This window comes from Chaetodon auriga, chromosome 23 (genome assembly GCF_051107435.1).
Source record: "Chaetodon auriga isolate fChaAug3 chromosome 23, fChaAug3.hap1, whole genome shotgun sequence".
NCBI classification, from domain to species: Eukaryota; Metazoa; Chordata; class Actinopteri; order Chaetodontiformes; family Chaetodontidae; genus Chaetodon; species Chaetodon auriga.
Window position 1 is genome coordinate 14,399,248 of NC_135096.1, and position 16,075 is coordinate 14,415,322.

General features: G+C 45.6%; 1 protein-coding gene across 4 annotated transcripts in view; it reads left to right on the top strand.

Moving 5' to 3' along the window:
* The window catches only part of zeb2b (zinc finger E-box binding homeobox 2b), an 88,528-nt gene that overhangs the window by 58,676 nt on the left and 13,777 nt on the right, over positions 1-16,075 (top strand). For 2 of the 4 annotated variants that reach the window (XM_076723176.1, XM_076723173.1), the window contains exons 3-6: positions 5,494-5,745; positions 11,127-11,195; positions 13,754-13,942; positions 15,232-15,446. In XM_076723176.1, coding sequence (XP_076579291.1) covers positions 5,494-5,745; positions 11,127-11,195; positions 13,754-13,942; positions 15,232-15,446 — 725 coding nt within the window. Of the gene's footprint in view, positions 1-5,488; positions 5,746-11,126; positions 11,196-13,753; positions 13,943-15,231; positions 15,447-16,075 lie in introns of all 4 variants that reach the window. The other 2 variants (XM_076723174.1, XM_076723172.1) reach the window with 1 other exon arrangement.

Below are 16,075 nucleotides of genomic sequence, written 5' to 3' on the forward strand. Positions count from 1 at the left end.
TGTTTGAGACGTTTTGGCATCCTGATAACTGCTGGTGAACGCTGATAAACGCTCAGGTTTGATCTTCTTATGCGACGTACTTGTCGGTTTTGGTCGCTGGGCTTCGTAAAGTTAATTATCTGCTGGCTTCTCACCACAAGAGACTTATTTTCCTGTTCGACTTTCTGCTCTTCGCTTGTCATTTTTAATAAAGTTTTGGAGAAAAAAAAAAACCTCTCTTAAACACATACGTTGTAAAACAGTGTTTTACTCAACAACTCATATCAGTCAAACACTCACTCCTCATGTCAGCGACACCCCTCCCCCTCTGTATGCACACACACACACACACACACACACACACACACAGAGCGCCCAGACATGCACACATACACTCCCAGGTTGCGTTTACACTTCACTGAGTTTTCACCATTCATCGTCTCTCCCGAGTCGCCCCCTCCCCTCGCCGGCCCTCACCCCTCACTCTCTCTCTGTCTCTTTTCAGAGCTTTTGTTTGCCCTCTGCCACCGTCCTTTCACCGACTTGGCCCTGATTTGCCCCTTGTGCTCGATCGCACCATTATACTGAGACAAGATAGCACAAAATATCCAAACACGTCTGCTATTCTTTTGTCTGGCCTGACTTGGGCTGGAGTTCACTCCTGAATGGCACTAATGTACCCGGTTTGAAGGAAAATCAATCGCAGAGGATGCATTATCTATAATATATTATTGTTCAGCAGGCAATTTTATTTTCTCAAGCATTTTATAAAGGAATTCACCTCTTGATGACAGTGTTTTTCAAACACTTTCAAACCCTTATTTTGGAAGCAAATGCAAGAATATATCAAGAAAAAGTTTGAAATGATTCTAAAAAATCAGGTTACGCGAAGCAAATGACAAAACATAAACCAGTGAAGGCTCCTTCAACAAGGAGATGTGTGTGCTGAAAAGCTGTGGTGTGAGGTTTCCATCAAGACTTACCCGAGGAAGTGCTTAAACTGTTGCAGACAGGAACAAGGGCAGACAAAAGGTCATCGTGAGAATCCGCTACCGCTGGCCGTAGCCACGAGGCAGCGACCTCGCTTCCACCTTAATGCCCTCCCACACACACACACACACACACACTCACAGACTCACACACCGACCAACAGAGCGCTCCTGCTTCCCCATCTCCCTCGCAGCCATCCAGGTGATCCGCTTGGCTCACATTCATGAGACAGGAAGCGAGCGTGAGCAGTTATCGTCCAATAGGGAGAATGTCCTGGCTCATTATCGGCGTAGGAGGCCGAGCGTGTCACCTGGAGCTAAGCCTCGACACTCGACTAAAAAGTCAGCCGGGGTTAGCGTGAGAGCGCGAATGTGGGTGTTAGTCATTCTCCCCGCAGCGATCACCTCCACCGTTGGCCTGCTGAACAGAAAGAGCTCTCTCTCTCTCTGGCTCTGAGACTCGAGCAGGAAGGGCTTTTAGTGCAGCCTCCTCGGGGCTCTGGACGACTACTTTGGGATCGTTAAATAAATGTGATTATACTTGTTAGCATTGTGAAATGGTTTTCCTCGGCAGAGAGCAGGTGTAGCACCTCTGAACCTGGCTTTCGCGGCTGCAGAAGGTAGGATTTTTAAGTTGAGATGCGTCGCAGGCTGGAGGAAAGTTTCCCTTCCTCTCAGATTTCGCAGTACTTGAGAGAAATCTTCTAAAACTCGTCTTCACCTCCCCCTCACATCTCTGCAACCTTGCAAATTGCAGCTTTTTTTCCACTTGAAATTAAGCGAAGTAAGGGTGTTGTGAACACATGTGGCTAAATTCTGCTATTTCAGCATTGAACATCTAAAAGTTTGACCAAGGCCCTGGTCACTTCTCCGAGAAGCTCGTTCTGTGAGGTTTTATGATGTGTCTCTCAGCTTGAAAGAAATTCCATGCATATACATACCATCCATGCAAAGTTTTTTGACAAACAGATGCACAGGGTTCAACATCAAAGGTGCAAGTCAGTGACTTCGGGTGCCTTTGAATGCAACATGTGGTCAGACAACTGTTGTCGAACGTGCACACGAAGCGAGTTGTCTGCAGACTCCAACATTAAAGCCGTTTTTTTTTTATCGCTGCGGTCGTTTGTTCACTGTCAAACCTGACGCTGTGTAAATATAATCATTTAAGATTTGGAGTTTGTTTCCCAGCGCTAAATTAATTCCACTGGCTCTCAGTATCTGCAGAATACAACTGTCAAAGCTGAAATATTGTTTTTTTTTTTTCTTTTTTTTTTATCTTCATCAAAGAAATGATGAGGTTTTAATAAGACTTTTTCCCATGCTCTCTGGTTCTCTCTCTGCCTGTCACTGCTGATGCGTCTCGCCATCCTAATCAATATACAATATTCCTCTCCTCTCTGTGCTTTTCTCGTGAGTGACAGAATAATGCCAGGCCCGTGAAAGGGTTATGTCAGATAGTTTAAAACCCAATATTAAACAAGAATTGCGCTGTTACATGTGTCATTTTAATTATCTGAAAAACTCAAGTCAAAGAGGCTCCTTTTATTTACCTTAAACGGTGGGAGAGATAAAAAAGAGACGGGAGAAGAAAGCAATATCAAACAGGTAGCGCGAGTTTGTAAAACGTCAGCCGTAATTGCTTTTGTCGAGGATGACACTTAAGGTAAGAAAAGGAGAGAAGAGGAGAGGCATTTGAGAAGTAAACATTATCTTTTCTTTGTCTTTCTCTCTCCTCGGCAACACAAAAGGCTGATTAAGAGTGAGGTTCGAGGGGGGAGGCGAAATAACTGCCTGCAAAATATTAGTAGGTTAGAATTACTTTGTTGTGTGACACAATACCAATAGATGCTTCATGCTCGCAGAGGGAGAGGCTCTTGTCAGCGGTGGCACCTAAACAATGGCGGCTTTCTCGGCGTTAATACGACGCGTTTGACTTGACGAGCACCCCACTGTCATTTTGCCTTCTTGGAGGTATACGTTGAATGCGGAGGAGACAGCTGACGTTCGGAGAAGATTGCGTCTACTGTAGCTTTCAGAGACAGTTCAACGCCCCCGCGCTTAAATCTGTTCAGAAACTCGGGGACGAGACGTCACGAGAGATAAGAAAAAAACAGCAGGAGACAGAAAATGGTTCAAACTGGTGACAAAAATAAAAATGAAAGCCCCACTTTGCCTCTCCAGGATTTACTTTGAAGACCTAAATTCTCAATCGCGGCCTGAAAAGTTTGTGAACGCTGCATTCCCAACGTGGGAGTATTTAAGTCAGGACGGTGTGCGTTGCTGTGGTGGATGTGTTGCTAAACAAAAAGAAGCTCCCTCGCTCCTTTTATTGGGGAAGAATGGGCCCTTTAAAACCTGTCCAGCCTTAGATAATTTCATTCAGCCGGCCCCTGCTCCGCCGTCATTGAATCTGCATCCAGAGATCAGGTTCACAGCGACGGGTTGATAGCTTCCCAAGCCTCTTGGCCTTTTGTTCTACCGGCCCCGTGAGGCTGCCCCCTCCTCTAGAAGTTGGGGGACACAGAGCTGATGGGATGTGCTGAGAAAAGTTCAAAACCTCAGGGGTGAAGGAGCGCAGAGAGGTGAATTCTTAAACGATCGTGTTGTTGTTGTTTTGAAGGGACGTGGAGTTGAGAGAAGTTTGACGGACTGATTTTATCGTCTGGACGTTAAACAGATAATGGCTTTTCTCTTTTGAGTAAAGGCACAATATCAATTGTACCAAGGTAGATGTGGACCACCCAGGAATCCCTAACGTCTCCCTCCACTCCTGGGTCTCCAGCCTCAGTTGCCTTTTTTGTCATCTCCAAGGAGCATTACTGAGTCTGAACTTGCCTAAACCCTTGTGATCACACCTCTTGAAAAGGTTTTGTTTCTTCCGTCGATTGGTATTCGAGGCAGGTCACCGCACTCCCACCCTCCTCCTCCTCCTCCCCCCTCGTGCCTGCCTGCCTGCCGCCCTCCTCCCCTTCGGCCTCCCCTCCCACGTTTGAAAGCCCTGTTTTCATTTTAATTTGCACCTGTTGTGCAGTTGTTCGCTGAAGGCAAGTGCAGACCAGTCAATCGTACGGAAACGTGTTAGGAGGAGATGTGGGGAGGCTTATCTTTTGATATGTATAATGTCCTCAGAAATGTCATGCATGAACTTCATCTGGTTGGCGCTCTTGATTCTGGGAAAGTTCGAGAGGCAGGAACACTTTAAGGCATCATGAAGCAAAATAAGGCGCATAAAACGCCATAATGAAGCTTGACGTTTCCACAGTGTGAGGCGTTTTGCATATTCTTCACTATTTACATGCAAGTGTAACATGACATGGCGTCTCTGAGCTATTAGATATAAATCTGTTGATATGATAGACTTATGAGCTCCCTGCAGCTTTTTTTATTACTCTGGATCATAAATTCAGCTAAAGCACATTAAAAAAGAGCCTCCACCTCTCCACTATGGTGCCTCAAACTCCAGGCCCTCCCATGATTGGCTCTCACCGCAGAACATTCTTGTACAAGCTGCCAATGAGGTGTGTCCCCATGTGATGCCATGCTTCTGGCTCGCTTCGCGCTCCATCTGCACTGCTCCAATAAGTCTTCTGATGTCCTTTTCTGCCACGATTTACGCTGCGGTGAGCTTGCGCAGAGAACCTGCCGATGGTGGTGACTAATTTGCACGTGAGCCACCTTTGATTGAGTTCACAGCCCTTATTTACAGGCCGTCTATTTTAAGAAAAGCAGGCATATGTCTGGGACTTGAGTGTTGTGGAACCGGGCGGGCCCTGCTGATGCTGCTCTGGAGTTTTGAGGGTGTGTGTGTGTGTGTGTGTGTGTGTGTGGTATGTATGTCAACCTACCTCCCTGAATGTGTGCAGTCAATAGGCCTCAAAGCCCATTGTGTCTCTATATTTTCATATGTTAGGAAACATTTATATTTATGTTCATGGTTCACTGGCAATGCAAATGTGAAGCCATCCGAGGGGTACACATGATGAATAATCTAAATAACTATAGGTTAAGCCTTTTGTATGCATGGCAACGACATTTGTAATATTGTATGTGCTATGCGGAGCATCTCAAACGTGACGGCTATGCTCCGGAGCAGAGCCGTCCTGAAAGGTGCAGCTCGTTGGCATCCAAGGCATGTGAGCAGGACTGAAAATTAGTGGCTATTTTGGCTCGCATCTCCTCGACAGCTGTCTGCCCACCGCTGTGGTTCAGTCACAGATTCCAGTCGCGGATGCTGTAATTGGGGTGTAACCCACAAAAAAAAAAAGAAAAAAAAGAAACGCCTATGCCTTGGACCAAGCAGTGATGTGGGGTGACCTTTTTAATCTGGGAATAAACCTCAATTTCCAAAACAAGCTGAAATCCCTCTCAGATTCTGTCGTTTATGTTTGATCACTTCGCTGACACTCATATAAACGCCAAATGCATTTCAAGCTGCCGGTAATGATTGGCATGAGCAAGCTTTCTTGAGAAGAACCCAAGGAAAACTCCCCTGTACTGACCAGATTCCTCACTCTTTCTGTCGCAGCTCTGAACTATGAGAATGTGGTGGAGACGGGCTCAGAGACGGAGGAGGAGGACAAGATGCCGGTGTCCGAGGAAGACCCCCTGATCAACGGCACGGGCAGCCCGGCCAGCCTCACCAACCCGGAGGCCTCCCCGCGGGCCGAGAGCCACGGCCTGCTGACCAAGGAGGAGGAGGACGACGAGATGCGGGACAGCGGCGTGGAGCACATCTGGCCCGACAACGACATGCTGAGTGCTTCGGTCGACGGTACTGGTGAGTGTCTCGGATCACGTGGTGCAGAGATTTACTCTCATTGGTCGGCTAAAGGGCAAACTGATGGTTTCTCTTCTTTCTAAATTTGGGTTTTAGTGTAAGTTTTGAGAGTTGTGGCTCTGCCCAGTGAGGCTCTGAACCAGTCAGATCATCTTAGCCTCCGCGAAAATGTTTGTGAAACGACAATCTGTCGCCCAGATTTGCTCCAGAGTGAGATATCTTTTAACTTAGGAACACGACCTTTGTGCAAAAACAAAGCACAACATTAAAGGGTGAACGATGAAGATAAGGTATCACAAAATAGGAATTATAATATTGCAAATGACAAAGTTTCCCAAAAACTTTCATTTTTCATTATTTCTCCCAGATCTGGCTCCAGAAACACATAAAAAACAGCTTTTGTTCTGTCTGCTTTACCAGATGTGTGGGGTTCAGGTGAGCTGTCAATCAAAAAAACAACCACTAAGCTGACTTTCGGATACTTTCTAGCGAATGTGTGCACATCCTGCCACTCGTAGTACCGTCTTATGCCGTAAACCCCACCCATCTGGTGCCCGAGTAGACTTAAACAAACCCCACGAAGCGTCTGGCAAACACTGCTTGAGCCAGGTCTGACGGTGAAGCCCCGATGATGCTCCCTCAGCAGACAGACATGATAAACAGTTTCTTTGTGAGCGACAGACAGAGACCATTTGGTTCATGCTTAGAGAAAAGTCCCGCTCTGAGCCAAACAGCAAAAAAATATTTACAGTAATGTATAAAACCTCACAGAAAAAAGCCTGCGAGCTGCGGAAAAATGAAAATCTCTGGGAGGTGAGAATGTGCTCGGTGTGATTCAGTGTTTCGTTCTGCAGGAGATTTGATGCATGTGAGGTTGCTTTGACTCAAACTCTATCAGTGTTTCTGGTATTTCAACTCCATGCCGTGTAATGCCTCCTCCCTTTCGAGCTGCTTAATCCCGGCCAGGTGATGCCTTCCCAAACTTGACTGTCTTCTCCTCTTTTGTTGAGCAACTTGGATTGCGGGGGCTCCAGTCACGGATGCTTGAAAGATAAATACTTTTAATTAGGGGGCAGGGTATAATCATTAAAGGAAGCCAGACTGCTGCAAAAAGTCATTAACAATCTTAAATGAAATTTTTATTTTTATGATAGCCATTTACATGTATAATAAGAGTCAATGATTCTTGGAAGCATGTGACAGGAACAGAGTATGGCGAGAAGTCATGTAAGACAGCCAATTTAAATGAGCTGGGCTTCGCTATTCATTTCTGCTAATGAACTAGCTGTGCACGGCGCCGAAAAACGGAGGAACATTCAGCAGTCTTAAATTTTAATATGGGGGAAAATTGCACATTTATTAGGGATGAAAAAAACTTAGCGGGTATCAACATTTGCTTCTCCTAAATAACAGTTCATATTGGCTCCTTGAGGGGAGGGAGGGAAGACAGTTTGGTAAATAAATCAAGATAAAGGATAAACAAGCTGTCGTTGCATACGGTAATTGTTTATTTGATAAAGACCTGCGGTGCCATAATGTCTGTAATTCAACTATGTTGCAATTCCCAGATAATATGCTTCTTGTGTGATAAAGTGTCTGACATATTTCGGAGAGCAAGTCAAGTTCATTAGAGCGTTTGGGAGTCTCTTTCCCAATCTTGCGGGTGCTGTGTTTCCCAGCCTGTTTTTTTTTTTTTTTTTTTTTTTTTTTTCTCTTGCTCGGTGCCTAAGTGTCTACAGTGATACCTCAGCACATAACTTAGGCCTGAGATAAGTTAGCAGCCCCCCCCCCTTCCTGCTCGGACTGATTTGCTTGTCACTCCCCTATCAGGAGTTTTTGCACAGGTCTTGGAAGCGTTGTAGGTCTTGCGAAGTTTGCAGTAAAAACCCAGACAAATGGGGACAAATGCGACAAACAGACACTCTGAGGACTCATTTCATGTGTCGTGAGGCTTTAAAATTGTCTTGTCGCCGTGGAGCAACGCATTTTCTGTCACACGGCTGCCGCATGTAAGGAAGAAAGCGAGAAAAGAAAAAGTTTATCGCCAAGCCTCCTCTGATTCCAGGGCACAATCAGAGTCTTGTGTCTGGCGTTGTCCTTGACATTCCTTCATCCCACAGCGAGGCTGGACGCGATGTGCTGGAAAGCATGACATCATTATCACTGACAGACATTTTCAAATAAATCACCTGCGTTCTCCCTTTGCCCCGTTTCAACTCTTCTGCAGGGCGTCAGGAGGATTTCTGACTTAGCGTTGCAGCAATCACAGGCTGTAGAAATCCCACTTTTTTTCCCCTCATGTTTGCTGGATTATAGCAGCACTTTCGCTCCATCCTCAAGGCGCATTATTTGAGGAAGAAATGTTCTGTTTTGAGACATTGTTGCCAGATTCGGCCTTCTGTTTTTGATAAAAACAGCGGTTCTTGTTTTCTTTGCACATTTATCAAGTTTTGGAGTTATTAATTAGTCATTTAAACACCTAGTGCATCCAGGAGTTTCCCATGTTTTTTCAATAAGTGCAGTGTTTCTGATGCTCCTCCACCCTGCCAAGAATAAAATTCAGAGCAAAACACTGTTTTCTTTGGCTGTAAAATGCTCCAATTCGAAGGCACCAAATATCTGCTATTGACAACTTCAGTCAACAAAAATCAGACATGGCTTCAGCTTTTAAGAAGCTGTTTTAATCTGCTTTTGTGTCTGAGACTCTGAAGCTATTGTGAGACAGATTCAGGATAAATGAGGCTAAATGCACAAAGGCAGAACTTTAAAGCGACTGCGGTGACCGGCCATAAAAATAGGAATGTTTTCAAAATAAACAGCATCAGAGCTGCTATGAAAATAGGTGGAATTATGGTCAGGCCAAGGTATTCTGGACCCCTCCTGAGTCCAGAGTCGGCTCTAAAACCTCAACATCGCTCTTCAAGGAGGTGTGTACCTTACCGCCTCAGGTCTTCTGTGATTTACTACTGACAAAACACACTTTTCCGGCAGTTAACGGCCAGTTTCATCTCCCAAAAATAGGCACATATTTGTGGCGTAAATGACTCCAGAAGAAATCAAATCCCTCTTTTTTCCCCGTTTTTACACATTACTCATGACACTGTGAAATATGTCGATCCTCAAAGGAGATAAAGCCATGAAATCGATCATGTCTTATTAATTAAATCTTGTTTAAAGGAGCCTCCGCAGCAGCAACATTAGCTCCTCGTCTTCCTATAGAACAACAAGGCACCCGAGCCACCACAATGACACTTTGTCCCAGTTGAATGTAGCTCAGGACTGGCATGGATTTATGCACGCATGTGTGCCAGAGGCCGAAGCAGCGAGGTGTTCGTGGTATTAGTCTACCTCCTACTGGAAGCAGCCGTCCCTCCCTTCAGACCACTGATAACAAAAGTTGTCCAAGGTAAATAGGGGAGAGTGGAGGGCCAGTAAATCCCACTGGTCATCCCCTTGCGTCAGACCAAAAGTATGCAGCCAAATTTGATTACCCAAAGCAAACACGGTGCCTACGAGGACACAGAAATGTGAGGGAGTTCTGCCCGTGCTCAGCGCGAGACGGGGGAGGTTTTCATACACGCTGATATCTGATACTAGTGGGTATATTTTAATCTGTGGCGGAGGCTTTTTTTTTTATCTGTTTTGTTTTGTCATAGCTTAATTTATGTTGTTTGAAACCCATTTATTTTCTCATACTGCAACTGTGGTTTTGATGCTGTTTGGCAGACGTGCAATCAAATGTACAGGAAAGAAAGACGAAAAAAAATCCGAGCAAGAGGAAAGTTAAACTAGGACATACCCATCCAGAAGAGTCTGTCATTATTCTCGGGAGCCATTGACAGGGGTATTTATCATTTCACCGCAGAAGCCAAATCTTTAATTTCAAGAAAACCCCGAATTGCAAGCCGCACAAAGCATTCCACAACTATTAAGTCCATTGTTTTCAACTAAAAATAAAAATTCATTTTGTGGCTTTTGTGTCATGTAATGTAACCAGGATAACATTATTATCAACAATACACCCACCACCTTTCCTGTAATTTCTCAGCCAGGTTTTCTCTATTGTCGGCGCTCATCCCGGTTTAACAGCCACGGGAGAGTCAGATAGATCAGATCCTGCTGTGGATGGGTTAAAAAAAAATGAAATCTTCACAATGCAACGCTTGTAACGTCCTTGCAGGAGCAGCAGAGCAAGAACAGATGCGTGCGAGGCACACAATGCAGGTTTTTTGTTCATTTCTTTAAAAATACAAAGCCCCCGTGTTCTCGGAAGCACCTTGATTTAATTTTTACTGACGAGGCAGGAAGGAGGGGACCGGGGACTCCTTAAGCTGATTGTCCAGTCAGTGTCCTCTCGTCGACCGTGGGGGGGGGGGGTTCATTTGTCAGAGGAGGGTTTGTTTATGAGCCTGTCAGTCCACCGGTTATTTACAGCCGCCTCACCTGTGCCAGGACACTATCTGCACAGACTGGGTGCCATTACCCTGATGGGCAATGAGAACCTGCTCGGCTTAAACCAGCGCTCCTGCGGGGGGCTCGCAGAAATAAACTGATTGGTTGATGCAAATCTCGAAAACTTAAATAGCACAAGTGTTGATTAAAGAGACGTCAAGGCGTCCAGATTACAGACGACTCTTCCCTGTAGTATCATGAGTGCAAGGCTTTGGAATAACAGCTGCCTTAGATGTCGTCCGTTTCATTCTGACATACTTCACCAGACAACATTAATTCTTTGTCTCCACCCACCTGAGGTTTATCCCGACCAATGAGGTTATTTCTGCCTCCGGAGCAGCTCTGCCCTGAGAAATGTTTGTGCAACTAAAACTCTTCATTTGTGGTTCAGGGTTGTATTCTTTTTAGTTGGTAGCAAGGCACTAACTCTCTGCCAGGGGGGTTGTGGCAAATCAAAAAAAAAAAAAAAAAATACTCAGAGCAGCTTTGGATAAAAGCATCCACCAAATGACATACGATAAAACAAGCGTGATCCTGCATGCAGAGGATTGCAGCAGCGTCACAGCCAGGGAGTAATAAGCTCAGCCTGCGTGTTGGCTGGAGCTCTGTGATTGCTCAGGTGGATGTGCTCCGTGTTGTATTTAATCGCTCTGTTTGGCGATTGAAGCTTTCTTCGCCTCCCCCGCCGCTTGTTGTCATGTTAAAGGTAAATAAGTCACTGTCTGGCCCAGATGATAGCATTCATTAAGCATGCCGAACAAAGCCGCGGCACGCTGCGATGCACAGCAGTGCCTTTATTGCTTTCTCCATACCTTCTTCTTACAGGCCTCATTGTCGCGTTTGTTGGTTCGGATGGTACATTGAGGTACTCACCCCTCTTCCCCCACCCCCCCACAACCCCTTCTTTCTTCTTTTCTGTGTCTGTGCAGATGAAATAAAAGATGATTTCGACACCCTGGGGCCTGATGCCACTTTGCAGGCAGTTGGAAACGGTACAGGTGAGTCGACTGAAGATGTGATTTTGGTGTGTTGTCTCTCTTTTCTCTTGCAGTGTGCTTGACTTTCTGTCCCTGTTACCTACATTACAACATCCTTTGACACAGTCTGTCCCAATCTTTTATGGCTCCAGACTCCTTAAAATGAAGCAACGTGCAGTTGCAACCTCTTGTCACAGGTTGCTCAAGTCTGACCAATCTAGAGAATGTTTTTCCCTTTAGGGATTCACGGTACACTGGAAAGTTACATGGACACATATGCTTGAAAACATGGTGTGTCCCCATGCTTAAAGCAATCCAACAATGTAATGCATCTTTAAATACTTCACATCCGAACTCATTTTCTCACAAAAAAATGAGAATTCTGTGCAGCAGAAGAACGTTTTCGCTGCTTTCTTGTCCTATTAATCATCCTGTGATTACATTTGTCTTGCGGCCCCAAGCTGGCAGCCGCTTCTTTAAACAAACAAAACAATTACATACACAAACTGTGAGCTGCAATTAAAGGGGAATCTGGTCCTGCTGACTCAATGGCCACTAAGACAAATCCCTGTATGTTCAGAGGCAGCTAGAGTGATCCCGAGTTTTCGAACCTTTGATTACACACGGGCTATTTCAGCCTCCCTGGTTACCCGACTGAGTCTCAGTGTGTTTGTGTCCCGTTGCCCACTCCTGGTGGAACTGAACCCTACCTGCCATTTTTCATTAAGCCACCAAAGCTGATTTGCAGCCACACACCCCTCCCTTCCATGATATCATCCTGGCCACCCTGACAATTGGCCCTGGATGCTGTTATGGTAAACCAGACGTACCCCACAGAACGCCACGCAGCCCTGCCTCAAAACCCTCCCTTCAGCTTTAATTACTATTACTTTCTACTCGTCGTGGTGTTTTCGTCTTCACTTTTTTCTCCCTCTCTCTTTCCCTCTGTTCTGAAAATTCAAGCGCAGCAAATGTTTTCCATTTTGACTGCTTAAAGGAGTTTTGGAAACAATACCGTGGCACCGCTGTGGAAGCTCCCCGCCACTCGATCACATGTGATTTCATTTAAAGACATGAGCAGTTTGATCACGTCCCAGTGCCAAAGCACACTTTGATCCAGGTGATTTCCTCCTCCGCTGGAAGGAAAGTCGGGCCGTTTCTCCTTAAAGAAACATTTTACATTTCTATTTTTCATCCCGCATGATGAAAGAAAAAAGCTCGGGTGGAGAAGAAGCACTCGTTTGATTCGGCTGAATGATAGAGAAGCTTGGTAGGTTGCACTGACAGAGAGTAAAACATAAAATAAACAGCATTTCATTACCCTGAAGGTTTTTAGGTTCAGGTCCAGAACCTGATTGCACCAAGCCGCACCCTGGTCAATCATCAGTGGATCTTAAATAACGGCTTAAAACCTCTATTATCACAACATTCAGTCTCTCACAATTAGCTTAGCCGTCTTCAAAAGCCACAAAGACCCATCTAATGAGAACGCTGTATATTATGCTATCACGTTATCAAAAGTGATCCATTGGCACCGATGACATTTCGGTGCCATTTTTGACAACCAAACATCTACTACCTTGACCTTTCGCAAATTGGACCGCAAAGTCATCACGGCTGAACAAATCGCTCTTTAAACCTCACCTTGGCTCGCAGTCTAAAAGCCTAATTAACAGGGGATGAAGTCTGATGAGACGTCACTCGCTTTTCGGCTCGACGTAGCCAAACAGCCTCCAGAATTTCTTTAGGTTGTAAACAGTGTGTGTGTGTGTGTGTGTGTGTGTGTGTTTTGAAAGTCGGCCATCCCCTTGACTAATGAAGGCTGCTGATTTCTTTTAGCTCCGGTTTGTTTTTGGAGGCAGCTATCTCCACACTGCAGCTTAAGAGTTTCCCTGAAGAGAGGGGACGGGGAAATAATTTGAGAAAACGCATTGTGTGGCCTCAGCACTTTGGCTGGCTTAAGATACATTCTGCTCAGCTATGGCAAAGCATGTCTCTCTCCCCTTTTTCTCTGCTTTTTTTTTTTCGGAGCTGGTTTGTGGTTTGGCCCCGGTAATCTGTTCAACACAGAATCAACAAAAGCCACAGTCTCTTGATTGACCTTATATGTGAAAGTCGATACAAAGAGACGTGGCTCTGTTGCTGATTAAGCCAGCCTCGTGCATGAATGTATGTCTGTGTGCATGAGTGTGTCTTCCTTTTTTATTTCACAGTCCTAAACTCGCAATCTGATTTTATGTCATGAGTAAATTCAGTCAGTGAAGTTTTCTCACACGTTGCTCCTCGGCAGCTCATGGTAGCCGGTTTATCTCTGACTTTTGGCCGGATTAAGTTACAATTCTTATTTTAGCCGGCATGGCGTGACAAGCAAACCCAGTAATTTAGATGTATTCTCCCCAAAGCACTGCTGTAATGTTTTAGGGTGGCTGTCCTCATCGCATTTCCACCAAGATGTTCCCAATATCCTCCTGTAAGACATTTCTCAGGGGAAGAAATGAATCCAATTTATTCCTCCCCCTCTTTCTCTGTCGGTCTCCTCCTTCACCATCTCCCTTCCTCTCTCTCTTCCTCCTCTTCAGTCAAGAGCGTCGATTGCACTTCAGAGTTCGAGGACTTCTTCGCCAAGCGGAAGCTGGACGATGCCGACAGTCACGTGGTGAGCATCGCCGAGTACCTGCAGAGGGGCGACACCGCCATCATCTACCCGGAAGCCCCAGAGGAACTGTCCCGCCTGGGCACGCCGGAGGCCACCGGTCCAGAGGAGAACGGTACGGATCCCCGTAAGGTGTCGAGGTGTCCAAGAACAAAACTTGAAAATTTGAACAGTATCATTTTGTGAGATTTTAACGTGTTAGATCAGGGCGGTTTATGAGATTAAGGCTGGCTATTGAACCTCAATACTTTCTGAGTGCCAACCGAAATGTGTTAGCATCGAGCTAACACATTGATGCTTGCTTATTCTTTGAGCAGACACTTTCAGGCTGTTAGCTTCAGTTGACTTTAAACTGTGTTAAAGCGAGACTTTGAAACACGGAGGCCAAGCACAGGGTGATGATGAAGGATTAGATGTAACACTTGTAATACCAGTGCAAGTAGAGATGGGTCAGAAATGCTGGTTACACAGCAGTATCTGTCTAAAGTTAGCATACATTAGCTAATAGCAGCCACCTGCTGGTCATACCAGACTCTGAAGAGTGACAGACAGGTCTCATTTTATTGCTTATTAGTGACGCTTCTAATTTCCAACAGCAGAAACATGTTCTTTCCTCTTCACCGAGTCCTCTTTTGAAGCATTTATAAGATTATTTGAATTGAGAATAAAACAACCACTATACAGTTTAAGTTTTTTATGTATACCCCTTTAATATCATTTTTTAAAAATCTTATTAAACCTCCACTTGTAGGCTGCTGCTGCAGTAACAGAGCAGCGAACCTCCTCTGTACCAGCAAAGGTTAAAAGAAAGAAAGAAGTGGTCTGGACAGCTCTTCCCGCTGACACGACTGGGCAGCTGTTGGTCCCACAGATTCACCGGATGCCTTGGTGTTTACCTACAGTCTTAAGCAACAGCTGGGCAGGGGCTTGAAATCAGATAGCGCACCTCTGAAGCTCCCCGGAGGCAAGAGAACGGGGGGCTGAATTGGGAACGGGCTCATGATTCATGCTGCAGACATGATGAACGTGTCAGCGTGAATGGCATTAAAAAGTGAGGGCTGTTAAAAGCAATTAGGAAGGTATGGGGAATTATACGTGTGTGTGTCTTTGTGTACATGCAGTATCATTGTCACAGTGTCGGGGGGTGTGAGTGCTGTCTGTAAGGCAGTACCAGTGTGTGTATGTGTGTGTGTGTGTGTGTGTGAGGAGTCGGGAGGAGGTCGTAGTGCAGCGGATGCCAGCCTGACACTGTGGCTCTCATGTGGAGCAGATTGCAGAGATAACTCCCATACCACTCCTGGGCAGCCCGCCCGTTAGCTGCCATTGATTCGCTGACCTTTTGGCCCGCTTTCCCTTCCCCTTCCTCCTCCTCCTCCCCCCCTCCTCCCGCTGTCTCCCGTGCAGACCTGCCACCTGGAACGCCAGATGCCTTCGCCCAACTGTTGACCTGCCCCTACTGCGACCGGGGCTACAAGCGTTTGACATCGCTGAAGGAGCACATCAAGTACCGCCATGAGAAGAACGAGGAGAACTTCGCCTGCCCCCTGTGCAACTACACGTTTGCTTACCGCACTCAGCTTGAGCGGCATATGGCCACACACAAGCCTGCGAGGGATCAGGTTAGGGGGATTTAAATTTTTCTCCTCCTCTTCATCCTCCTCTTTCTGTTTTTTTTTCCTCCTCCTCTCTCTCTCTCTCTGTCCCCTATCTCATTCCTAATGTGCTCTGATCCCTTCGAGAAGAGAGATCATTTTTTCTGATTGGCAATCATTATTAATTTTTCATGGCATTTTGAAGATGCAGATCCTTTAATGGTAATAACTTTAATTGAGGCCCTAAATGGTTTTTTGATGGCCCTCCCTGATATGATTTTCCAGTCTTGTGTTCACGATCGAATGATTGTGTGAATTTCCAATTTGGAAATTTTTATCAGCTCCTTAACTTCACTCCACTCCCAACCTTTAATGTTCTTCTGGTGCAGCCTGCAGTCGTAGCACTCCATCAAACCCCACCCCTGCTCCCCCCGCTTCTAATTTCATGCACTGCATAAACATCTGTGTATACTCGAATTTTCTCGAGCGATTTATATGCTATATGTCTGAAATATAATGTGAATCTGCTGGCAGTTAGCATGAATCACCTTAAAGTCCTGTGAGGTGAAAACACATCCAGCAGTCACGGGTGTTTAACTCGCTTGTCAGCTTTAAGTTGAAGATGTGGGGTGAGATAGATTGTGGCCAAAAAGAAA